Raw genomic sequence first — 27,634 nt, forward strand, 5'->3', positions numbered from 1 at the left:
AATATGGAAGGCAAAAAGAAAGAGCCACAGTATGAGAAATATATGACACTTGCTCACTCTGGATTAACCTTACAGTTCCTTCTAACAAACCAGTTCCTAGATATTACAGAGGACTGGCTGAATGATGGGATCACATTCTCTGGAAGTCGACAAAGAAGGTTAAGATTCTGATTTAGCAGGGCTTCTGTGAAAGACATGCAACATTCTGTCTTCAAAGTTAGCACCAAAAACAAAACAAAAATGGGAAGGGGGGGCGGGTGGAGAATAGAGAAGACAGCCATTTTTCTACACACATTGGAGTGGTAGGATATATTGTATAGTACCTTCTGTGAGATCTTCAATGGCTTTTCTCACCCCTCTGTCAAATGCTCGCGCATCAGCAGGGCTTAGAAAAGTGAGTCCAAATTTTCGGTTGTCAACTTTCCAGTGGTGAAATGTAGGATTTGCCTTAGTGTAGATCAAGTCCTTTTTCACATAGCATTCCAGCACCACCTGGGGTGAAAATGGAAAGATGTGCAATGATGATATTTATAGGCAAAGGACACAAGTTTATTAGCGTAATTTACTGCTTCCTCTTGCACAGATTAAAAAGAATAAATAAATCTGCTTGCTCTGCAGTAGTTTGGTATGACTCTCCTTTCAACACAAGTAATCAGGAAAATTAAATGGGACGACAACATGCTTGAAACATTTCCTGCTTGGCTGATACAGGAACACAAACCTTTACATTACACATTTCATATCTCTGTAAAAGCCAAGTTTAACTTATTTAGGAACTTATTCTTCACATGTAGCCGCCCCGAGTCTATGGAAAGGGGCGGCATACAAATCTAATAAATAAATGTCCCATTTCAGCATTCATGACTTTAGTCCCTTTCATGCAAAATGAAATCCAATCTATATTGCTATATAGTTAGGACCAAGGAGTCATTGCTGCTCTTCATTACCCATTTTATAATGAAAACTGCTTAATCTCACAACACATGGCCAGACTCAAGCACAGTTTCAACTGGGAAATTATTTTAGACCAAGCCAAATCCCAAAATCTAGGGAATTCTTGGAAGCCTGGCATTTAGACAGACACATAAATCACATTTACTGATAGTTCGAGACAATAAAAAAGCTAAAAAAGAAACAAAAAACTAGAACACATCCTTCCAGCAGTTTATACCCAGATAAGCAGGGATTAACAGAAGACAAACACTCAAGCAGAAAACAATACCCTAATCAAGGAACTACAGTAAACTCCCACCAACACTGGCAGTCAACCTACTATATATAAATAGAGAGCAAGCCCTGCACTCACTAGGACTAATGGTATTGTATCTGCAAGCAAACAACTAAGCTCAGAGAATACTAAGGATGCCACAGTTCAACCCTGAATTGCAAATATTATTTTCTTTTGGGCAATTACCGTAGTACCACACTGACCACATCTCATAACCAACCACGTAATCAATATTCTTTTTCTCTTCCTCTGTTACAGCTTTGTACAATTTAGTATCCTCTGGACATATTTAGTATCCTCTGGACATATTGGACTATAGATATCATAATACACTGGTAGAAAGCCAATGGGCATGCTAATTAGAAGATACTAGAGTTTAATTTATTATAGCATTTTGACCCTAAATGCATCTCCAGTATAAGGGCCCGGATAGTGGGGGCAATATGCTGGCTCTGTTAAAAAGTGCTATTGCTAACATGTTGTAAGCTGCCCTGAGTCTAAGGAGAAGGGTGGCATAAAAATCGAATAAATAAATAAAATAAATAAATAATTGAATCAGTAAAACCCAGCTCATTCAAAAACATCTGTATCGCCAAACCATAATAACTGATTCATCATCTCATTCTGTATTTATTTTAACAGTACCTTCATTTATCAGTGGTTTATCCACTCACTGTAGAACAGCCACAGTTTTAACAATTTTCAAAATGTTATGATTTTGGGGGGTTGTGGGAACTACCCATCAACAATTTTGCTATTTTCCCTATTCAATCGGAAACAGCTAACATCTATGTACTGCATTACTGGTTAAGACTTGGATAGTGAGACCTGTATTATAATTGGTACTGGACATAACAACCCTGTAAGTTAGTTTTAAGTTATTCATTTATGATTGAGTTGTACATTAAGTTATTCATTATAAAGGTTTAAAGGTTTCTTCTGTCCAGCCAAGGGAGCATGCATTGCCTGAGAGATGTTTCCATCATCCTATGGCCAGCATGAAAATATGAAACACAGTGACCTTTCCCACCAAAGAGGCACCTATTTACCAACTTGGATTTGCATGCTTCTGAACTGTTAGATTGGCAGAAGTTGGAGTGAGTAACGGGAGATCACCCCATCACACAGCACTTGGGTCTCAAACCTGGGCTGTCAGCTTTCCAGCTGACAAGTTCAGGGTTTTAATCGCTGAGCCATCACTTCTTATTCATTACGATTGCTACCAATCACAATGGGGCAAATGCAATTCAGAACTCCCTGGAGCAACTTGGTTAATATGCACATTTTCTGTTGACAGGAGGTGCATATATAGAAACGAATATGTTGCAAAAAGTCCTGGCCTATTTTCAGTGACAAACCTAATTAATTTGGGGTGCAGAGTAAAGGCAACCCCCCCCCCCCCGGTTAAAGTTACCTAGAACCTCAAGCAGGCCCCAACATCTGATGGGACCACTTCATTTTTGAGAGACCATCCAGAAAGCTAGCTTGATTTGAGGAAACAAATTTCTTTAAAAGAAAGGAAAGAGGCAGAAAAAATTAATGAGGAGGGTAAAGCCCAAAGCAACTCAAGTAGGAGTGAAAATGTTCAGTAGCCACAGAAAATGAAAATGAAGGGACGGAATGATTTTCTTAATAAATGTGATTGTCTGCTAAGCAGCATTAACTTACCTTATTTAAGATGTCTAAAATATATATAATGCCTCTGGTTCACACTCTGCTTTTACCAATAGTAAAACTAACTAACTTTGTTCCTTTGCTATTTCTTCTTCTCTTAGAAATACTATCTCCCTTTTCTTCTATTTTTTGGCTAGCATCACATTTGATTATAACTGGAATGGAATATTGCTAAGAAAGGCACATTTAACTGGGACTCCAAAGACTTCATACTGCAATATTTTATTGCAGGCTTCATTTGTTATGTCCAAGACCTAAAGGTGCAACTAAGCATGTATCTATTATCTCTTTAGTTTGTTACCCCATCTTTGGATTACACTAGAATAAGCGTGTGGACAGGGACACCTCTTGATTAAAAGCGAGCAAGAAGAGAAGTCCAAAAATTTGTCCCACACAAAAGCATGGTCACAGCAAGTCATAGTCACGGCAAAGAGCTAAGTTGAAACCATCCTGGCATTTTTGCTCTTCCGGACTCTTATCTCAAATGAAATTGTATGAATAATTCAGTCCCATTTCAAAAGCTTGAATTACTTCATACAATGTGGCTGGCTTTGCTAGTTGTTTAAAAAAACATTTCTACTCTGTTTAACAATTTTTTGGGGGAAATGTATTCTCATTCTCTTTAATTGTTTAACGAGTTTAAACATTAATATGCACCTTGCTCTTTGTGAAAACAATAGATAACATCCATTTGCACTAAGAGAAGCATTATAGATTTGTCACACATGAGCTTAGGAAATGTTAAGGAAGATATGGGGTGGGGGGTGGGGATATTTTGGAAGAAAAGGGGCCAAAGTCAATAAATACCAAATCAATTTAATATACCAGTTTGTCTTTTTGCCTTTCTCCATGGATAAGAAATCCATTCCTTCCATTGGCCTCTGTGCACTGGATCTTGCAGACACCAACCCTACTAAGGCCACCTCCTTCTTGGGGCAGCCATCCTCCACTGGAGTCATCTCGGGTCATAACCACAGCTTTGACTCGCACAATATAGCTGTCACTGCAACAGACAAAAAAAACAGGAGGCGAATAAACCACAGAGTACATTTCACAGATTTCAGCATCTAATTATCTAAAACTACAGAAAAAGGAAAATCAGTAGTCTTCTGGGGTTGTAGACAGAGGTGGGCTGCTAAGGTGGAACGGTGACGTGTGCTCATCCCTGTGGCTCTGAGTGCTAGCAGAGCCCAACGCAATTATGCTACTGCACCTGGGCAGGTAGTGAAATCTCGTGCGGACCCGCAGGTGTGTCCCCGTGCAGTAGCATAAATGCGTTGGGCTTCGCTAGCACTCAGAGCTATGGGGGCGAGCACACGTCACCGTTCCACCTTAGCAGCCTACTTCTGGTTGCCTAACAAATGACAAGAACTGTATATATTCAAACAGACACAAATCTGGTATTGAACCTTTCCTTCTTTTTCAATAGATGCAAGAGACATTGATATGTACAGTGTTCCCTCGATTTTCGTGGGGGATGTGTTCCAAGACCGCCCGTGAAAGTCGAATTTCCGCGAAGTAGAGATGCGGAAGTAAATACACCATTTTTGGCTATGGAGAGTATCACAAGCCATCCCTTAACACTTTAAACCCCTAAATTACCATTTCCCATTCCTTAACAATAATTTACTCACCATTATTACTGGTATTTACCATTGAACAAGACACTTAGTAATCCTGATATTTATAAAACATAATTATTTATTAACTAATTATTTTTTTTGTTATTTATTTGCAAAAATTATTAGTTTGGCGATGATGTATGACGTCGTTGGGCGGGAAAAACTGTGGTATAGAAAAAATCCCGCGAAGTATTTTTTAATTAATATTTTTTGAAAAACCGTGGTATAGGCTATTCGTGAAGTTCGAACCCGCAAAAATCGAGGGAACACTGTACTTTAAAATTGGACTGGCTTTCTTAAAACCTCTTTATCTTGATTTATTCAACACTTTCTTTTACTTATCTATAATTACAAATACTGGATATAAAGAAATGAGCTGCAGAAATATATCTAGTTCATAATCTCAATACAGATCTAACGTACACCCGCCCACTCCTTTCTTCCTTTTACAGTACTCTTTTCTTTTCTTTCCTTTTTTTTGTATGTTTGTATGTTCATAGACTTTTTTGTTTATTTGTCTTAATATATTGTCAAAGTATATTGTTTAGACTATAATCTGACATGATTATTATCTTCTGTAACTTGGAATGTTTTTATTGTCAATCGCAACTATATGTATTCATTATAAAAATAAAATATTTTTAAAAATTAGAAAAATAAAACATACCCCCCCTCAAACAAAAAATAGATCTCAATTAAAAATGAGATCTACCATCACAGCTAAAAGGTGATACCACAGAAAGATTCCAGGTCAGTCCAGCTGAAGGCCTGAAACGGACTCGAGGAAAATCTTCATATACGGAGAAGGTAGATCTCACTCTGCACGTGAGCAGCTCTCAAATTTATTTCCACACACTTAAGTGATGCAGATGATTTTTTTTTAAAAGATAGGGATGGGGGGGCGGGGCGGAGGATCAATGTTTATGTTTCATTTTGAAACGGAAAAGATTCAATCTGGCCTTATGGGCTCTTGCCGATAAAAGCTGACCTCAGAACAAATGCATTAGACAAAGCTGCCCGACTCCATGGAGCTATCAGTACTTGAAACAGGAAGGTTAGAACTGCAAATATATGGTTATTGGAGATGAGAGTGACGAATGGTAGAACAGAAGGGCAAGTTGAAGGGTAAGGTGTCCAAGTACAATATAACAGCATTTCTCAGCTGCCTATCCTTCCAAGGTTGGTAAATCGAGGAGCCAGATTGTTGGGGGCATTAAGCTGACTCTGCGTAAATTCAATTCAATTCAATTCAATTTATTAGATTTGTATGCCGCCCCTCTCCGAAGACTCGGGGCAGCTCACAACGATAAAAACAATATTATAATGGCACAAATCTAATATTAAAAATAACTAAAAACCCTATCATAATTAAAAAACCAAACAGCACATACATACCAAACATAAATTATAAGGAGCCTGGCAGGAAAGATGTCTCAAATCCCCCATACCTGGCGGTATAGGTGAGTCTTGAGTAGTTTATGGAAGACAAGGAGGGTGGGAGCAGTTCTAATCTCCGGGAGGAGTTGATTCCAGAGGGCCAGGGGCGCCACAGAGAAGGCTCTTCCCCTGGGGCCCGCCAGACGACATTGTTTAGTCGACGGGACCCGGAGAAGGCCAACTCTGTGGGACCTTATCGGTCACTGGGATTCGTGCGGTAAATACTTAGAGAGGGCTGCTTAGAAAGCACTATGAAGCGGTATAAAAGTCTATTGCTATTACTCTTGAAACCCTAGAGCTGAGAAAAGAGAAGGATCCTTTAATTTTGCTTTTATTTCTTCCCGTTCTGAATCCCACACAAGTCATCACAAGCTTACCCAGAGGAATCTACACTACAGACATTCCAGCAGGAATGAGGTGCTGGCTATTCTCCATTCCTAAAAGATCAAATCATGTAGCTTGTCTAAAGCAGTGTTTTTCAACTGGTGTGCCGCGGCACACTGGTGTGCCGCGAGACATCATCAGGTGTGCCGCGAAGCTCAGCTTCTGAGACCGGAAGCTGAGCTTTATTCTTCGCGCCCAGCTGGAGCTTCCCAGTGGAGGTGGCAACAAGTGTCCTTTCGGGCCCGGCGGGAGGGCAATGGCAGCAGGAACGGGAGGCTGCTGGCTGCAGCGGCCCCGGGCAGATGCTGGGGGATGGCAGCGGCGAGCAAGAGCTCCAGGGCGGAGCCACCGGCAGCACCCCGCCCAGCTGGAGCTTTCCTGGTGGGGGTGGCAACAATTGTCCTTTGGGGCCTGGCGGGAGGGCAATGGCAGCGGAAACAGGAGGCTGCCGGCTGCAGCGGCCCCGGGCACCGTTCCCTGTAGGCTGGGCACGCCTGCGCCAGCGCACCCCAAAATGCCCCCCCGCGCACCCTTTTCCAGGGGCGCGCAGGGAGCCGTGGCCACCCGCCCGCCTGCCCGATTTCCCTCCGCGCGGCTGGGGATGCGGATCCACTGCCCTTGCCAGCCCGATCTCCCTCCACCTGGCTGGGGAGGTGGATTCGCCGCCCCGATTTCCCTCCGGTGGCTGGGGATGCGGAGAGGTGGATTCGCCGCCCCCGCCAGCCCGATTTCCCTCCAGTGGCTGGGGACGCAGATCTACCACCCTTGCCAGCCTGATCTCCCTCCGTGGGGGGGGGACGTACCGACGACCGGGGGCTGTCCGTCCGTGTTGGGTGGTGCAGGGCAAGCACAGGCAGCCCCAGGGGAGAACAAGGGAGGGAGGGAAAGGAAAGAGAGAGAAAGGGAGGGAGAGAAAATTGAATGAAGGAGGGAGAGAAAGAAAGAGTAAGAAGTAGAAAGGATAGAGAAAAAGGAAGAGAAAGGGAGGGAGAGAAAGGAAAGAGGGAGGAAGGGGGGAGAGAAAATTGAATGAAGGAGGGAGAGAAAGAAAGAGTAAGAAGCAGAAAGGATAGAGAAAAAGGAAGAGAAAGGGAGGGGGAGAAAGGAAAGAGGGAGGAAGGGGGGAGAGAAAGAAGATATGAAGGAGGGAGAAAAAGAAAGAGGTAGAAAGGAAAGAGGGAGAGAAAGGAATGAGAGAGAAAGGGAGGGAGAGAAAGGGAATGAAAGAGGGAGAAGGGGTGAGAGATAGAAAGGATAGACAGAAAGGGAGAGAAAGGAAAGAGAGAAAGGGAGGGAGAGGAAGGAAAGAGAGATGAGAGAGGAAGGAGGAGACCGAAAGAGAGGAAGGAAGGAAGAGAGAAAGAAAGAGGGATGGAGAGAGAAAGGAAGGAAGAGAGAGAAAGAGGGAGGGAGAAAGAAATAGAGCGAAAGGGAGGAAGAGAGATTTTTTTGTCCAAACTTTTTTAGGCCCCCCCCCTCAAAGTTCCCCAGGATTTTGAAAATATGAAAAATGTGCCGCGGCTCCAAAAAGGTTGGGAAACACTGGTCTAAAGAAGCACCTCTCTCTTTTCCTTGCTCTCTTTCTCATTATTTTATGCAATAGAATATAAACCAGTGATGGCGAACCTTTTTTGGTTCGCATGCCAAAAGGGTGGTGGTGGCCAAGCGTGCATGTGCCCACACCCATAATTCCATTAGCATTCCCCCACACACGTGTGTGAACCCCCCCACTCCTGGCACATAATGGCACACTGGGTTTTTTCCTCTCCCCAGGCTTCAGAGCCTCTCTAGGAGCCTGGGGAGGGCGAAAACGGCCTTCCCATCCCTCCAGAGGCCCTTCGGACTTTTGGAAGTTGATAAACAGGCCATTTCTGGTCTTGGGGAGGGGAGGCCATTTTCGTCCTCTCCAGGCTCCTAGAAAGGCTCTGGAGCCTGGGGAGAGTAAAAAAACGGGCCTTCCCCATCCCTTCCGGAAGCTGGAAACAGCCTGTTTCCTGACTCCCTGAAAATCAGCTGGTCTGAATTCATGTGCTATCAATATGGCTCCAAGCGCCACTGATATAAACCATTCTCCTTACAGGAGAATGATATACAGTGATCCCCCGATCATTGCGAGGGTTCCCTTCCAGGACCCCTAGCAATGATCGGGTTTTCGCGAAGTAGCGCTGTGGAAGTAAAAACACCATCTGCGCATGCGCAGATGGTGTTTTTACTCCCGCAGCGCTAGCGAGGAGCCGAAGATTGGGGTTCCTGTTTTAAAACATCGCCACCGGCATGGGCGGCTTGCCAGCACCCCCCGGACCCCCAACCCGGGTTTGGGGGGCTGCTAGGAAGCCGCCCATGTTGGCGGCGACGTTTTAAAACAGCCGCGCGGCTTTCCAATGAGTCCCGAAGACAAACGTCAAACTTCCGCATTTGTCTTCGGGACTCATTGGAAAGCCGCGCAGCTGTTTTAAAACGTCGCCGGCGGCATGGGCGGCTTGCCAGCACCCCCCCGAACCCGGGTGGCCGGGCAAGCAGCGAGCGAATGGCGGGTGGCCGGGCGAAGGGCGGGCGAGCGGCGAAGGGCGGGCGAGTGGGTGCTGGGGAGGGCTTCTCGCCCTCCCGCCAGCAAGAGGGGGAGCGAACGGCGTGGGCAGGCTGCGGACAAGCCGTTTGCTCGGGCCGCTTCCCAGCTGAGTACTCAGCTGGGAAGCGGCCCGAGCAAACGGCGTGGGCGGGAGAAGGGCGCGCGAGCCGCGGGCGCGCGGGCAGGCAGGCTGCGGACAAGCCGTTCGCTCGGGCCGCTTCCCAGCTGAGTACTCAGCTGGGAAGCGGCCCGAGCGAAGCGGCAGCAGCGAGGAGTTTGCGTGGGCGGTGGTGAAACTCCTCGCTGATGCCCGCCAAGAGGGGGAAGACCTAGGGAAGCCGCCCAGCAGCTGATCTGCCCGGCGCCATCTACGCATGCGTGCCCATAGAAAAAAAGGGCACGCATGCGCAGATGGCGTTTTTACTTCCGGGTTCAAAAATCGCAAATTAGCCGTTTCGCAATCATCGGGAGCGCAATACCCGGGGGATCACTGTAAACCATTCTCCTTACAGAAAGAAAATATCCCCCCAAGATACTCACATAAACTCATTATCAAATCCTTAATGAAAGTTCACATTAGAATAAATGCAACTGAATTTCACAGACACAGCTTTCAATCTGGGTTTTTGATCAGTTAATAGAAATACTTTGCACTTTGTGGAGGTTTGTATGATTGATTGGGATTTCAACTACAGCTAATCCTCTACATACATTATTTGTTTAGTGACCGTTCAAAGTTACCACACTGAAAAAAGTGACTTATGACCAGTTTTCACACTTATGACTGTAATAGCATCTCCATGGTCACATGATCAAAATTCAGACAATTGGCAATTGAGTCATATTTATGTGACCAGTCCTAGGGTTTTATGATCCCTTTTTGTGGACTTCCGACAAATTCAGTGGGGAAGCCAGATTCACTTAAAAGGCAAACTCACGCAACAAATGTTTCACTTAGCAACAGAAATTTTGCTCAATTGTGGTCGTAAGTCAAGGACAATCTGAATTATGCTCTTAAAGCTCTCTACAAGGAATTTTTGAAATCCAACATATCAAGAGAAATTAAACAAACTCTTTGTATATGTATTCTCATTCTCTCTCACCCACACGCACACACACACCCACACACCTAATAAGATATCACTCATTTATTGTTTTTCTGCCACAAGCTTGGAGGACAAAAACAAATAGAAATAAACCAATAGTTCTTATTGCTCTACCTGTCTGCCTATCCACCCATTCAGGGTATGTCTGCCCAGTAACAAGAATGCCAGATCAGTACTCTACTGAAAAAGTAGACCCTACCAAGTAGACCCTTTAAAGATATTTACTTCCTGCATAATAATGTCCAATGACTATAAATAACTCCTATAAGCAATTTTCCTGTCCCGGAAGTTCTAAACTCATGCTATTTTCAGGACAGTGTTTCATCTGTACATCTTATATTAATTCGCTCCTCAAATTCAATTGTTGCCTATGATGGTGGAAGCTTTAGTAAGATGCATATCTCCAAACTAATAAACTAATTGGTAAATACAATACCAAGTCCACTTCTATCACTCTTTCCATACTCTGTTTTCTGTCCAGAGCAAGAGCTATCATTTTATTTAAGGGCAAAGAGATATCCCTAGGTCAGTGATGGCAAACCTTTTTTTCCTTGGGTGCCGAAAGAGCATGTGCACGCACTATTGTGCTTGTGCGAGTGCCCACACCCATAATTCAATGCCTGGGGAGGGTGAAAATAAGCTCCCCCTGGAAGCCCACTGGAGGCCAGAAACGGCCTGTTTCCCAACTTCTGCTGGGCCCAGTAGGCTTGTCTTTCACCCTCCCCAGGCTCCAAAGGCTTCCCTGGAGCCGGGGGAGGGTAAAAATGCCATCCCCCAGCCCCCTGCAGGCTCTCTGGAAGCCATAAACACCCTCCCCAGAGCCTCTGTGTGAACCAAAAATCAGCTGGGCGGCACACACGTATGTTGGAGCTGAGCTAGGGCAACGGCTCACATGCCAGCAGATATGGCTCCGTGTGCCACCTGTGGCACCCATGCCATAGGTTTGCCATCACTGCCCTAAGTCAACCAGAATGAAAACATCAAATAAGATATCCCACAGATTTTTTAAAAGGGAAAAATTGTTTTCTTTATCATTTGAGGTATCGCTAGATGTTATATTATAGCTATGTATCCATATCATATAGAATGGAATTCCTTTCTTCAAGACTTCAGTATAGTATTTATGACAAGAATCCAAAGACAACTTTAATAAATACCACATAACTGCTTATCAAATAAACAAAAAATACAATAAATGGCTCTAACATTTAATTTTCAACATCGAATGTAATATCTGCATCAGAGGTTATCTGACTAAATAGGACTGGGGTGGATAAAAATTGATGATATTTTAAAAAATAATAAAATTGGACTTTTAAAAAATGTAAACCAGATATTTTTAAAAAATTTTAAATTAAATTTCTTTTAATAAATAGCTTTTGGAGTAAAAATCTATTTAAAGATAGTTTTCTATTTAAGATACATTAATAGTTTATTCAGCATGAAATGGAGCTTAGTTCTGTATGTAGGGGGATGGGGGAGGGCGTTTTTGCTGGCTCCAGGGAAGCCTTTGGAGTCTGGGGAGGGTGAAGCACGAGCTTACTGGGCCCACCGTTTCCGTCCTCCGGGGAGTGAGGGAAGCTGTTTTTGCACTCCCCGGGCATTGAATCATGGATGCGGGCACTTGTACATGCACGATAGCGTGCATACACGCTTTTTCGGCACCCAAAGAAAAAAATGTTCGCCATCCCTGCTCTAGGTACACAGCTATTGACTGTGAACCTAATCTTCTTACAGAGATTGAAAACAACAATGTAGATTAAATATGATTTCAAAAAATTAGGCTTCCTTGCTGACACGAACTATGTCTTGATGAGCATTAACATTATTGATAGTACTTATATAGCATCCTCAATTGCTTAAAAGTATTTCTCATACATTACTCTTAGGATAACCATGTACAATAATCAGCAGTATTCACAGGATATTGCAGCTATGGGGCTTTGAGAATGTGCTAGCCGAAAGTTTTAGATATAGGTACATTGTTCAGTTTATGACAGGTCAAGAGTCCACTCAGATTTGCAGAGATTCCCATGTAGTCTTACTTTAAAATAAACCCACCTACTTCAGTGGGTTTTCTCTTTATTTATTATATTATTTCTTTTTCCTTCCCTCCCTTCCTTCCATTTAGCTTGTATTATTAATATGGCTGGTGTTGTGGTTCAGCCTGAGGCTGCTCAGGGACCGGCTGTGTCCCTGCTGTCTCCATGCCCGGAGGAGGATGACAGCGAAGAGGAGGGGGCTGAACAGTCGGACGGGGGAGAGGAAAATCAGGAATGGGATGAAGGAGAATAGCATGAGAGCCCTGGGGGGGGGGGGGCTCCCCAGCCAGTAGTTTGGAGTCATTAGGTGATGAAGCTCAAGCCGTCATTGACATGAGACAGAGACGGTCAGATCAAAGAAAGGAGCAATTAAAGAAGTATTATCAGCACTGAATTAGGAACAGCTGGGTTTGGGTGTGGTCCTCCTTAGCAGGGTTTAAAAGGCAGGCAAGCCCTTGAAGGCATGTGGAGTGTTATCAGTTTGGAGTTGCGTTATCCTGTCTTGTTTCTCGGTGACTCTGTTCCTGGCTTGTTGCCCAGCAGCTTTGGAAGACCCGTGGGAGGTGTAGGTCTGTTATCTACAGCCTCAGCTTGGCAGCAAGAATTCTGTATTGCTGCATGGACTTTTGCCTTCGTGGATATATCTGAAGATACAGCATTTTCCTGTTTGTAAGGACATTTTCTGTTACCTGTGTTTTTCTTGAATTTTATAAAACTGCCTTTGCCTTTTACCAGTGTGTCTGGCTTCTCTTTTTGGGTTGGTATTGGCTTCTGGAGTGACCCAGAGAGAACATCTGTCAGATCAAAGGACTCATTTATTTCAAAGTAGTGGTGATGGTGGTGAAAAATTATTAATTTTAAATAGTTTTATGCTGTTTCAATCCTTCCAAGTGACTGACAGGAAATGGCCTCTCATGCCTCTCTCTTTCTGGCCCTCCATCAGCAGGAGTTCATTACAGCACCCAGTATCTGACAGCCAACTGTGTGCCTTCTCCCTCTCCGTGGCTTGTGGCAACTCCAACTAATGGATGTTGACAACACAATGAACGTGATAATAGTCAACACTATCTTCAAAACAATAGCTTGTAATTTCTCTACCTAATGTAGATCCATCCATCCAACCTCAACAGATGTGGACCAGAGGTGAAATTCAGCAGGTTCTGGAGAACCGGCAGCAGAAATTTTGAGTAGTTCGAAGAACCAGCAAATACCACCTGTGGCGGCCACCAGAGTTATGGAGGGAATGAAGATCTTGCAATATCCTTCCCCAGGAGTGGGGAGGGTATGGGGATTTTTCAGTATCCTTCCCCTGCCACACCCACCAAGCCATGCCCACCGATCTGGTAGATAAAAAATTGAATTTCATCCCTGATGTGGATGTCTTAAAGAGCAGATGGGGAAAAAAATCTGCTGAACTGCAACCTGCAGGAAATTGTTATCATGAAATAGTAAGATGTTGATTGTATCTTCTCCATCTGCACTGAAGAGACCCATTCATATTAATGGTAGTTTCCTGACCTGATTTACAGTTTGAAATGAAGACAAAGAAAGAAAGATCCATGATCAGATGTACCATGGTTTATCATTATTGCTGAAGAATTGCAGTTGCTTATAAATTAATATCTTCTAGGTGTGATGATTGTTTTTTGCATTTTCCATAATCTTAGCTAATATGAATATTGCCAGGTTAGTTGAAAACCTATGGGAGGCAGAACAGATTCTCAGTTTTTATAGTTATGATGTGTGTATTCCTTAAGTGTAATTATAATATTCTCTAAAAGACAACCAAAGGTTAAGGTTAGGGAATTTTTTTCTGAAAAATAACAAATAGCCTGATATATTATTATCATGAAATAGCACTGAGGATATCTAAAGCAATCAATTTATTGAGATGTTCATTTTAAAAACCTCAAAAAATATTCCCATTCAAGACTCTAGGGCACCATTTTATGCACATCTTGTGTATTTGTAAAAAAATAATAATTCCTTTGTCATATTACATTATCCTTTAAAAAAAAAAGAATTTAATAGTTGGGGCCCTAGACATAATAATTAAATGATACTGGAAAAGTTGCATCACTTATGAAAACCCGAGAAACCGTTGCTCTTCCCTTTGTTAATCAAACCCTGTGACTGGATTATCAAATTTATGTCAAAATAAGAGCAACCCCTTCAGTATAGTTGAAATCTTGACAAGTGAAGCTGCTTTCTCATTTTGACAGCTTGAATACAACAAATCCAGTTGTATAAAATAAAGCAGAGTGCAATGTAAATATTAAAATATCCTAATTAAAGAAATATTAATATATACGTAAGGATGTGACAACAAAAAATTTGCAAAGAAGCCAAAGGCAGATCTATCACCCTTAACTGAGAAGATGTGAGAGCTGTATAATGGGTTGTGAGAAAGAAAGAGTTGTAGCCTAGGCCCTAGACCAGCGTTTCCCAACCGGTGTGCCGCGGCACACTGGTGTGCCGTGAGACACCGCCAGGTGTGCCGCCTGGGCGGGGCGCTGCAGTGCCTCTGACCTCTCCGCTCCTGCCCGATGCCGCGGTTTCTGGCACTCTCCTGCTGGGCCCCAAAGAAGGAAGGCAGGAAGGAGAGCTCCATTCTTCGCGCCTTTTTTCCCCACCTTCCTTCTTTGGGGCCCAGCAGGAGCGCGCCAGAAACCGCGGCATCGAGCAGGAACCGGGAGGTCGGAGGGCACCGGCACGGCAGCGCCCGCCCAGCTGAAGCTTCCCTGTCGTCATCGGCAAGTGTCCTTTGGGGCCCGGCAGGAGGGCACTGGCGGTGGGAGGGCGCGGCTGCAGCAGCGCAGGCAGTCGCGGGGAGATGGCGGGGGGGCGGCTAAAGCGGCCCCGGGCACCGTTCCCTGTAGGCTTTTCCAGGGGCGCGCAGGGAGCCGCAGCCACCCGCCCGCCTACCGGATTTCCCTCCGCGCGGCTGGCCGCCCCCGCCAGCCCGATCTCCCTCCAGTGGCTGGTGACGTAGATCTACCGCCCTCGCCAGCCTGATCTCCCTCCGTGGGGGGGTGGGGGGGCGACGAACCGACGACCGGGGGCTGTCCGTCCGTGTTGGGTGGTGCAGGGCAGGCACAGGCAGCCCCAGGGGAGAACAAGGGAGGGAGAGAAAGGAAAGAGGGAGGAAGGTGGGAGAGAAAATTGAATGAAGGAGGGAGAGAAAGAAAGAGTAAGAAGTAGAAAGGATAGAGAAAAAGGAAGAGAAAGGGAGGGAGAGAAAGGAAAGAGGGAGGAAGGGGGGAGAGAAAATTGAATGAAGGAGGGAGAGAAAGAAAGAGTAAGAAGCAGAAAGGATAGAGAAAAAGGAAGAGAAAGGGAGGGGGAGAAAGGAAAGAGGGAGGAAGGGGGGGAGAGAAAATTGAATGAAGGAGGGAGAGAAAGAAAGAGTAAGAAGTAGAAAGGATAGAGAAAAAGGAAGAGAGGGAGGGAGAGAAAGGAAAGAGAGAGAAAGGGAGGGAGAGAAAATTGAATGAAGGAGGAGAGAGAAAGAAAGAGTAAGAAATAGAAAGGATAGAGAAAAAGGGAGAGAAAGGGAGGGAGAGAAAGGAAAGAGAGAGAAAGGGAGAGAAAGGGAGGGAGAGAAAATTGAATGAAGGAGGGAAAGAAAGAGTAAGAAGTAGAAAGGATAGAGAAAAAGGAAGAGAAAGGGAGGGGGAAAAGGGAAAGAGGGAGGAAGGGGGAGAGAAAGAAGATATGAAGGAGGGAGAAAAAGAAAGAGAGATAGGAAGGAAAGAGGGAGAGAAAGGAATGAGAGAGAAAGGGAGGGAGAGAAAGGGAATGAAAGAGGGAGAAGGGGTGAGAGATAGAAAGGATAGACAGAAAGGGAGAGAAAGGAAAGAGAGAAAGGGAGGGAGAGGAAGGAAAGAGATGAGAGAGGAAGGAGGAGACAGAAAGAGAGGAAGGAAGGAAGAGAGAAAGAGGGATGGAGAGAGAAAGGAAGGAATAGAGAGAAAGAGGGAGGGAGAGAGAAATAGAGCGAAAGGGAGGAAGAGAGATTTTTTTTGTCCAAACTTTTTTTAGTGCCCCCCCTCCTCCATGTTCCCCAGGATTTTGAAAATATGAAAAATGTGCCGCGGCTCCAAAAAGGTTGGGAAACACTGCCCTAGACAATGATCTGATAAGAGGAAACTCAGTCCATAGCAGGAATCAGGTAGAAAAAGCATTTAAGAGAGAATTGATTGTCTCTTTTTCTCTGGTCAGACAGTGGAGGAGTGCTTTCAGGCTTGCAATATCCTGTTACCGTAACTCTTAGAATAAAGTTAGTACTAGTATTCTTAGTTTGGGTTTCTACAGTACCTTGAAGGAATCACAATATCTTCAAAAACTGGAAAAGCAACAAGCAACTGAAATGATCTGTGAGAAAGATGGACAAATCCTCCCCCAATAACGTCAAACTCAAGGCCCACAGGCCAGATCTGTCCCGCAGGATGCTTAAATCTGGCCTGTGGGGCCGCTTTGGAAATAACAAAGGGCTGTTTTTGCTGGCAGGGGATTACAAGAAGCCCTCACAGCTGAAAATGGAGCTCAGGAGCCCATTTTCGCTGGCAGAGCATTCGGGCGCCCACAGGCACCCCTGACACAAGTTATGTTGAGCTGCCCATGCCCACATTGGCCACACCCACACTGGCCACCTGAGGTCAAACACAACCCTGATGCGCCTCTCAATGAAATTGAGTTTGATACCCCTGGCTTTAGAGATAAGAGAAAGTGTGCTGGCTATGCAATCTGCAATCAGCCAATGTAATGATGACTATCAAAACATATGCTTGAAAAGGCAGACTAAATGGTTCTTCAGACTACCTGTAGTTTCTGTGAGAACATGCAACCAAGTTCAATGATGTGATTATTTTTAGGGACTTTCTGATATTTCTGGGGAAGTTTCCCACCCTTCTAAGTCCGACATCTTTTTGAGGCCTTAGGCCATAGCACTCAAGAAGGGAGAATAGATAGGTAGCCTATATATTAGGGTGTTCTCCTTCCAATGTCTTTATCATAATTATAGTATCAAGTCAGCTCCTTAGAATTCTAAACTAAACATTAAGTTTCAACAAGAACAGGAATGGTAAATTGCCAATATATTTATGAACAAATACAGTGGTACCTCTACTTAAGAACTTAATTCATTCCGTGACCAGGTTCTTAAGTAGAAAAGTTTTTAAGTAGAAGCAATGTTTCCCATAGGAATCAATGTAAAAGCAAATAATGCATGCAAACCCATTAGGAAAGAAATGAAAGTTCAGAATTTGGGTGGGAGGAGGAAGAAGAGGAGGAGGACAGTCGCTGCCGAAGAAAGAAGGTGAGGTGAGGGGAATCAAAAATATCCAAAACTTTAACGCTTAAAAAAAATGGCAGGAAGCTGGCGGGGCCTTTGTGCTGCTCTCAAATTTCCTGGGAAATTTTTCCGGGCTCAGGTTCTTAAGTAGAAAATGGTTCTTAAGAATTAAGAAGAGGCAAAAAAATCTTGAACACCCAGTTCTTATCTAGAAAAGTTCTTAGGTAGAGGCATTCTCAGGTAGAGGTATCACTGTATAAGTTAAAATTCATTAGCAGACATATTTTACCACCATTATGATTTCAAAATGGGCTATTAACAAGTGTGGGAGATGCCTTTTGGAATTTTTTCTGGAGAAATATATTGGTAGATTTATTTCACCACCTTCTGAAATATGAATATATACGTAGAAAAGACCAATAATAACTGATTGTGGTGGCTTTAGACATTTAGACTCAGGAGTAATATGTGTCTCATCTGCAATGCTAGAGAAAATGAGCAACAGACTGCTATTCACATCCTTTTTTTGTTTTTGTTTTTTACTTTTGATGGGCATCTGGTTGACTACTGTGGGAAGTTGGACGAGATAGCATAGTCTAAGTCAGCTTGACTCATTATTTCTTTTACTTGACTCAAAGTTTGGTAACTAAGGCAAGAAAGTTGGAACTACTCAGGCTGGTTCTCTCTAGATGGATGCTTATTCCCCACCCCATGTTTTATTTTTTTTTAAAGAGATAGTAACAATAAATGGATAGAGAAGTACTGAAGTTTTACAATTCATATTAAACATAACATTAATAAAATATAAGCCACAGCAAGCGAAGTTTTGTTATATTAACATGTTAAATGTTTTAGCTTAATGCCAAAATCCATAGTAGTAATCTATGTCAAAAAAAGAAAAAGAAAAAACCACCCTAAAATATTATAGATTTTAATTTTTAATTTCTCCCACCCTCCCTTCAACCGATTTATAGTGTCTATTAGCATAAACTTAAGAAACTAAACTCAAAGTGCTTTTATTTATTTTGTTATACTGTATATTAAATGATATATATTGATACCATTCTTACTTAAAATTGTTTAAGACAGGTTTCTCTTTAGTTGCTGTCTCTCCAACATTCGGGGGGGGGGGGATATGCTTGGGCTTTGCAAGCTCAGATTGGTTCCAATATATGATATAAGAAAATGTGGATTCACAATACAAAGAGATGAAATCTGTCTTCACTGGCAAAATAGTGGTAAGATTCACATATTGGAACAGCTTAGCTTGTGAACATAGATGCATTTTTCATATGAAAAAATAGAAGTACTGTATAACATTTAAAAATTTCATTTGAATTTTGAAGCCAAATTTCTGTCATCCTGACATTTTAACATACCCTGATTATATGATATGATATGATCCAAACGTGCTGGCATATGCATCTGTGAATTTGTGAATCCGCCTAGTCTTATATCATGCGTTGTGACCAATCTGAGCCTGCAAAACCCAAGCATCCTTATTCTCCTACAAAAGCATCAAATCTCTTTGGCACAGCAATGCACTTTAAGAATGGAGTGCTCTTAATGACTTCACAATTTACAATGAAATAATCATCTGGCTCTGAAGCACCCATTCAGCAAAAGAACATTATAGTGTCAGAGGTCAAAGGCAGGCGTTGTTAAATCAGGGGCAGACAAAGGGGAAGGGTGGAATTCAATAACGAAGCAAATTAATGGCTGAAACTCCATTCAGAGTCTGCGCTAATTCCATTCAGCTTCACAATCTGCGCCTGAATTCACATGATGTGTTCGTCAAAAGGAGCAAAACAGATTGATCCAATTATGTCTAAAGAGGGCATTTAATTGGATAACGGGAAGGTGCATATATTTTTTAAAGCTTTAGACTTTTTGGGGTGAGGAGAAAGACTGATACTTTCTTGAAATACTGTCAAGCATTTTTAACAATTCTGTTTTACTTAAGGGCATAATTTTATTTCAAAAATTAGTATATTAACACATTATACACACGAAGGAGGTAATATTGTGAAACGAATCACCTCAGGCTACTGGTGTTATATTTTTGGCTATATTAATATTTATGATACTCCCAGAATTATAATAAATTTACAAACGTGATAACATTTTAGTATTGTATATTGTGTTGTTTTACTGCCTATAACTATCTTTTCCATCTTTTCTTTGCCAAATTCTGTCAGAAATTAAGAAATGGTAGTGGTCGCCAAGGGCTTTTACTCTAAACCCCAGATAAATTTGCCTTGAATCTTAATGACTGCCAGGCTTAATTAAAAAAAAGAAACCCAAACAATTCTGCAAAAATTGTAGCACGAAGGAGACCACCTTCACTGTTCCTAGCAGAAAAATATTATTTTGTGGGAAAGTCCTATAAGTGCTACTCTGAAACACACCAACCTGGGCAACTGAAAGATTGTTTATTTATTTTATTGATTGGATTTGTATACCGCCCCTCTCTGTGGACTCAGGGCGGCTCACAACAAACATAGAATACATAGTAAAACAATTTGATCCAATTAATTACAATTAAAAAACTTTAAAATATCCTAAAAACTTAAAAACATTCAATTTATCATTCACTCAATAGGTCACTCTAAACACACTCGTTGGTCAGGGGGAGAGATGTAGTGGCCCCAGGCCTGGTGGCAAAGATGAGTTTTCAAACTTTTTCGGAAAGCAAGGAGGGTGGGGACAGTGCGAATCTGTGGGGGGAGCTGGTTCCAGAGGGCTGGGGGCCCCACAGAGAAGGCTCTTCCCCTAGGCCCTGCCAGCTGGCATTGTCTGGCTGACAGGACCCTGAGAAGACTCACTCTGCGGGGCCTCACCGGACGCTGGGATTCATGCAGCAGAAGGCGGTCTCGGAGATAATCTGGTCCTATGTCATGTAGGGCTTTATAGGTCATAACCAACAATTTGTGTCTGGAAACCAATCGGCAGCCAATGCAGTCCACGGAGTGATGTTGAGATATGGGCATGCCTCGGGAGATGGCATTGTTAGTTGAGAGCAGTCGAACCTCGAGGTGATAATGGCATGAGTGACCGTGAGCAAAGACTCCCTGTCCAAATAGGGCCGCAACTGATGCACCAGGCGAATCTGGGCAAACGCCCCCCTCGCCTCAGCCGAACGATGATATTCTAAAGTCAGCTGTGGATCGAGGAAGATGCCCAAGTTGCGGACCCTCTCTGAGGGGGGTAGTAATTCCCCCAGGGTGATGGACGGACAGGTGGAAGTGTCCTTGGGAGGCAGTACCCACAGCCACTCTGTCTTGTTTGGATTGAGCTTGAGCCTGTTGGCACCCATCCAGACCCTGACAGCCTCCAGACACCGGCACATCACTTCTACTGCTTCACTGAGTGGACACGGGGTGGAGATGTACAGCTGAGTATCATCAACGTACTGGTGGTAACTCACCCCGTGCCCTTGGATGATCTCACCCAGCGGTTTCATGTAGCTATTAAACAGCAGGGGGGAGAGGACCAACCCCTGAGGAACCCAAGGTAGGGACCTAGGAGTCAACCTCTGACCCCCCACTAACACTGACTGCGATCCACCAGAGAGGTAGGAGAACCACCGTAAAATGGTGCCTCCCACTCCCAGCCCCTCCAGTCGGTGCAGAGGGATACCGTGATCGATGGTATCAAAAGCCAATGAGAGGTCAAAAAGCACCAGGACAGAGGATAAAACCCTGTCCCGAGCCCACCAGTGATCATACATGAGTGCGACCAAAGCAGTTTCCGTGCTGTAGCCGGGTCTGAATCCTGACTGTCGAGGGCCTAGATAACCTGCTTCTTCCAAGGACCACTGGAGCTGGAGCGACACCACCTTCTCAACAACTTTCCCCATAAAGGGAAAGTTGGCGACAGGACGATAGTTGTTAAATATGGCTGGATCCAAGGAAGGCTTCTTGAGGAGGGGGCACACAAGTGCCTCCTTGTACGGAGCTGGAAAGGACCCCTCCCTCTAAGAAGTGTGGGTAATCTCCTGGATCCAGCTCCGTGTCACCTCCCTGCTGGCCGAGACCAGCCAGGAGGGACACGGGTCCAACAAGCAGGTGGTGGAATTCACATCTCCAATGGCCTTGTTCATTTCATCAGGTGTCACCAATTCAAACTCACTCCAGACAGGTGGATTAAGATGAGCCCCTGTCACCTCGAGTGACTCGTTGTCAGCTGACTCTGCATTCCAATTGGAGTCAAGACCAGTCCGGATCTGAGCGATTTTATCTGTGAAAAACTTGTTAAATGCCTCAGCACTACCCTGCAAGGGTTCCCTAACTCCCCCCTGATTAAGGAGGGAGCGAATCGCCCTAAACAGGGTGGCTGGGTGGGATTCCGCAGACGCAATCAGGCCGACATTGTAGGCACATCTTTTGGACCTGATCGCCACTTTGTAAATCTTAATATGAGCTTTTACAAGTGTTCGGTCAGATTCGGATCTAGTTTTCCTCCAACGCCTCTCTAGACCTCTCTTCTGGCATTTCATTTCCCAGAGCTCCTCGGTAAACCAAGGAGATCTCCAGGGTCTGTTGCCACAGAGAGGTCGCAAAGGCACCATTTGGTCTAGAGCCTCTGTCGCAGCCGTATTCTAGGCTGTAGCAAGAGACTCTGCCGAACTGTGTACAAGTGAATCTGGCAAAACCCCAAGCGCCCTTTGAAAACCTTCTGGATCCATCAGGCGTCTGGGGCGGAACCTCCTAATCGGTTCGGCCTCCCTGCAGGGAAGGATTGGAGCCTTAAAATCAAGCCGCAATAGAAAATTATTAGACTAGATTCTTGCTCAGTGTGAATAAACTTTACATCATAAAACAATTGTACATGCATGCTATCTACTCATTTGAATCACCAATTAACTATCTTTAAGGGTTTATTCCAGGAGAAACATTTGTTTGAAATGCCTGCCATCAGGGGTGGGTTCTGTCTTATCTTGCTGTCGGTTCGCTTTCTGGTGCATGCCGCTTTGCATGCGCGCTTGCACAGTGCTTGAAAACAAGATGGTGGCACCTATGGTGGTTCACAGCTGGTTCAGGGGCATGTCCAGCCGGCTATCGCTGCCGGTTCAGTGAGCAGGGGAAAATTATAGATTTAATTTAATTATTATTAAATTATCTATAGAACTGGTCCTAACTGGCAGGAACCCACCTCTGGCTGCCATTTGCCCCTGTGAAATGGACACCACAGCAAGTACGGAAGCTTCAAACCCACTATTTACAGAAGGCGGATTGAGCATATACTCTCATCCTAGTAGGAGTTTGAAGGGCCAAAGCCATTTCTGCCAATGAATATGTTCAGGGACAATGTTTTGCTCTGCAGCATTTCTGCTACCTGTTGAGTTTCATTTTTAATCAAAGGAATATTTTTTAAATGACAGTTGGGACAAGGAGCACAACGGGAGGTGTCTATTGCTCTACTGCTGCTATGTATAATATATACTCTCTCTCTCTCTCCCTCTCCCTTTAACATATAACAGGAGTAGCCAATAGATACTATAGTCTACTCGCTACAGTGGAGTCCAGAGACTAACATTCTTCAGATACCCTGGACTCTCCCAGCACCCTAAGCCAACAGATAGGAAGGTTTCTCACATTCTACAGAGTTGATCTGGAAAATTTCAGCTAATAACCCAGGTGTTGCCATAAAGCAAACTGCTAAAGTTACTTCTTGCTCTGGCCATGTCATAGTTCAAGAATCCCCATCTTAAATGAAGGCAATATATTACTGAACATCAGTTAAGCCAAAAGAGACAGCCTGGAAAACTTCCTGGGGAGGTACTTTTAAAAAGAGACCATTCTCTAATGGTTGCTTAAAGCCATTAGTCAGGCTTTCTAGGAAATGAGTTCATAATTAGCCTCATGTCAGATAACGCAAAAGCACTTCAGTCACAGCAGGTAACATGTGGAGCTTGTCAGTTCTTCTTTCATATGTTCCCATGTAAAAGCATGGTCAGCTACCAGCCCTCATTTATGAGAAGGCAAACTAATCTTCTCGCATCAGCCCTAAAGCATACACAATATACAGTACCGTATTTAATATTACACCCTCTACCCTCTCAATATATCTTTTCACATAATTTTTCTTCTAATGTTTTTAGAAATAAGATATTTTCTATTTCTATTTTCTGCTGATGAGAACAAGAACACAGTAAGTGGCAGACTAGTTGCAATTCTGAAAGGAACTAATTCTTATCTATTCTCAAATTTCTATTTTGATCAAACTATTATGACTAAAGTCAATTACAGTGGAACTACCTAAGAATGCCTCTACTTACGAACTTTTCTAGATAAGAACCAGGTGTTCAATATTTTTTTGCCTCTTCCCAAGAACCATTTTAATTTAATTTTTAATTTATTAGACTTGTATGCCGCCCCCCTTTGAAAATGTGGGGCGGCTTTCTATTTACAAACCCTAGCCTCCGAAACTGCAACCGGAAAAGGCAGGGAGAAGCCTCCGTGGGGCCTCTCTAGGAATCTCCTGGGAGGAAACAGGGCCGGAAAAGGCAGGGAGAAGCCTCCATGGGACCTCTCTAGAAATCTCCTGGGAGGAAACAGGGTCTCCACCCTCCCTGTGTAATCGCACACATTATTTGCTTTTACATTGATTCATATGGGAAAAATTGTTTCTTCTTATAAACTTTTCTACTTAAGAGCCTGGTCATAGAACAAATTAAGTTCGTAAGTAGAGGTACCACTGTATATTTGTCTATGGGTAACAGAAATTCTTAGAAATCGGAATGTTCTACTGTGTGAAATTGCACAGCACTATTCAAATGTTTCTACAACTTTACATTCCTGGCAGACAAAAATATATAAGATAACTGCTGTCCAATACAGTGGAATTTTCTTGGGATTGTCCTCTAGGTCGGGGTGTCCAACTCACGTCATCATGGCAGTGTCACATGACATTATCATGACTTTCCCCCTTCACTAAACCAGGTGTGTGGGCATGGCTTACACGTGACACATCTGGCCTGCGGTCTGTGAATTTGACAGCCCTGCTCTGGGTGTTTCACACCAGGCATTTTTATTTCAGCTTTTTGATCCTCTAACAATAACGATGAAGATTCATCCAAAACAGTTCTAAAATTCCCTTGGAGTCTCTTTGAGGTGTAAGTAGGGATAACCTGACTCTTTTCCAAAGATCAGACAAATACAGCAAAGACGTGGTTTTAACCTATGCAGATCTGAAAAAGCCTGAACAGACAGGCATTTAGACATGACATCTGTAAATCTACAGGCTATGGGGGACAAAACGGCGAAGAGGCAAGGATTCCGCAATCTTCATAGCCTCCCTGCCTACAGATATACCTCAACAGTCATACTGGATTGTTTAACCTTATTTAGTTGGCTTTTGTTGCAATGGCTTGGTGTGTCAGTCCAACTTTAGTAGGCATTATTTTTAGATATAAGTTATAACCAAGCTTGGGCCCCACCCAAGGGTGGGGACAAGCTAGAAACGAAATGTTTGACAGTCAAAATACAGGGTAGCTTCAAGTAATTAAGTGGAGAAGGCTGAAGCCAGTTTGTCTTAATTATGAGGATTCAAGTTGACTTGAATAAACTTGCCAAACGCACACCTTCTTCCTTCTAGTAATTCTCCTTGATAACAGTGTTTTCTCTTTACAGATATACAGTATAGGCAAATCAAAATGTTTCACGATTTTTTTTTCATTGGCATTTATATGCTCATTGTTTAAACAGCAACTATTCCCGCAGGAGATAGAAATAGAATCTTGGAGGGAACCTTAGAGCAGTGTTTCCCAATCTTAGCAACTTGAAGATATTTGGACTTCAACTCCCAGAATTCCCCAGCCAGCAAATGCTGGCTGGGGAATTCTGGGAGTTGAAGTCCAGATATCTTCAAGTTGCCAAGGTTGGGAAACGCTGCCTTAGAGGTCATCTGGTCAACTCTCCTCAATGCAGATACTAGATGCAGATACTAGAATACTGGTATCTCCTACAGATGATTAGACAGCCTCTGTTTGAATACCTCCAACAAATTAGAAGGCATTAGTTTATGTGGCAACTACTGACTGACAAATATATAATCAAGAAGTTCCTATTAATATCTAGCCTGACCCTCTTTCGTTGCAGTTTTAACCCATTTGGCTCTGCCCTTTGAAACATTAAAAAAAACAACCAAGTCCACTTCCTCTTCGGTGTAACATTCCTTCAGATATGGTAATAGATATTGCTGCTATCACATCTTCCCTCGGGCATCTATTTGAAAGGTTAACATAACCTTTAACCATTCCTCACAGAGCTGACTTCTTTATGCGTTACCATCTTGATAGCTTCTAAACTTTTTTCAATGTATCGCTATCTCTTTTGAACTGGAATGTCCAGAATCGGTTATCATACGCCAAGCAGGATCTGATTTAAGGCTGTGTAAAACACTTCCTTCCAATGATGTGAATTCTGTGCTCCTGCTTGTGTACCCTAAGATTGAATGAATTGGATTGGATTTTCTGAGGTCTTCCTGAAGCCATGACTCCTGCTCATCTTGTGCCAATTATACCATTTCCTGGGCCAAGAAACTCTTCTTTCAGTCATTTATACGCTGATCATCCCCCATATGGACTATTGCAACATGCTCAATAAGGGTCTATTGAAGAATATCCAGAAGCTGCAATTGGTGTAGAATGTGATAGAGAAGGCAGTCTTGGATGTCCCCAAGGAAGAGGTGAAATGCTTCCCGTTCGCTCATACCTGTCAGTCGTCAGAGAGCTGATTGCAAAGGGAGCATGAGGCTCCGCCCTCCTGCATGGAAACCACCAGATGGGTTCTTTTACCCTCTGAGAATGCACAGAACGCTTTGCACACACACAGAAGGTAAAAGAATCCAAATGGCAACGTTTGGACAAGTCGGCAGAGCATCGCGCTCCCTCTGCGACCAGCTCTTTGACGACTGATAGGCACGAGCGAACCGGGAGCATTTCACCCCTGCCCCAAGGGTTGTACATATAACACCTATGCTATAAGGAAGGAAAGAAAACAACAATATGATAACCGTACAGCCTTGCGCATGAAATTTCTGAGTTATGGTACCTCTACCTAAGAACGCCTCTACTTACGAACTTTTCTAGATAACCTGGTGTTCAAGGTTTTTTTACCTCTTCTCAAGAATCATTTTCCACTTACAAACCCAAGCCTTCGAAACTGTAACCGGAAAAGGCAGGAAGAAGCCTCCATGGGGCCTCTCTAGGAATCTCCTGGGAGGAAACAGGGCTGGAAAAGGTGGTGAGAAGCCTCCGTGGGGCCTCTCTAGGAATCTCCTGGGAGGAAACAGGGCCTCCACCTTCCCTGTGGTTTCCCTAATCGCACACATTATTTGCTTTCACATTGATTCCTATGTGAAAAATTGCTTCTTCTTACAAACTTTTCTACTTAAGAACCTGGTCATGGAACAAATTAAGTTCGTAAGTAGAGGTACCACTGTAGTCAGTTGTTGCCAAAGTCAACAATAAATTAACATCTGCTCATGACTTCCTTTTCTTTTCCTTTGCACATTAACTCATAACTTAAATGCTTATTTTTTTAAAATGGGCATAAGTTAGGAAAGACTGTGTTTATGTTTTCTTGATACAGTCAGAAACAAAAGCAAAAAGCCAGGTTTCTATTTGAGTACTGTTCCTATTGAATTGGTCTCTGAATAACACCCAATACAAAAACCTGGGGACTTGTATAAAACAGACAGTGCCATTTTCAGCCAGATCAGAATCCTTTTCTACTTCGTCCACAGGCAGACAGCTGGAGGGTCCATTTTGTGTGGGTGACATATATGCATGCACGGGTATGCATAAGGGAACTACTGTACTATTCTTTTCTTTAAATATTAGGTGTAACCTGATACTGACAGCACCTGCCTTCAGTCTACAAAATACTTGAGACTTTGAACTCAGGGCTGAAACACCTGGCTTGCTTTTTTATTTTTGAAAAAAAGAACTTTCTTGCTCCTTCCTCACACCCTGGTATTTTTTTAATGCCCACTGAAGAGCATTGGAGAGTTTAGAAATTTGTGCATGCTTTATCCCTTTTTTGACTGACCCTAAAAAACAGGAATAGTCTCATTGTAAACAATAGGTTTAGATAAGAAACTAGCTAAGATTTGCAAAGCCTCTTGCTCAGCTTTAACCAAGATGGTAGCCTTCAGATGTTTTCTGCACAAATCCTATCCACTCAAGCAATTGAGCATGGTGGTTTAGCCTAGAGTTATACTCCAGGTATCCTTAATTTTTATTTTCTTGAACTTTCCTCAGGCAAGGGCATGT

At 43.4% G+C, this 27,634-nt stretch overlaps 1 protein-coding gene across 3 annotated transcripts in view; it reads right to left on the reverse strand.

The window, feature by feature from the left end:
• The window catches only part of SPRED2 (sprouty related EVH1 domain containing 2), a 125,785-nt gene that overhangs the window by 30,137 nt on the left and 68,014 nt on the right, over positions 1–27,634 (reverse strand). For all 3 annotated transcript variants that reach the window (XM_070732566.1, XM_070732567.1, XM_070732565.1), the window contains exons 2-3: positions 3,728–3,905; positions 324–492 (exon numbers count right to left, since the gene is read on the reverse strand). In XM_070732566.1, the coding sequence (XP_070588667.1) occupies positions 324–492; positions 3,728–3,905 (347 nt within the window). The remainder of the gene's footprint in view (positions 1–323; positions 493–3,727; positions 3,906–27,634) is intronic.

This window comes from Erythrolamprus reginae, chromosome 1, assembly GCF_031021105.1.
Source record: "Erythrolamprus reginae isolate rEryReg1 chromosome 1, rEryReg1.hap1, whole genome shotgun sequence".
Lineage (NCBI taxonomy): Eukaryota > Metazoa > Chordata > Lepidosauria > Squamata > Dipsadidae > Erythrolamprus > Erythrolamprus reginae.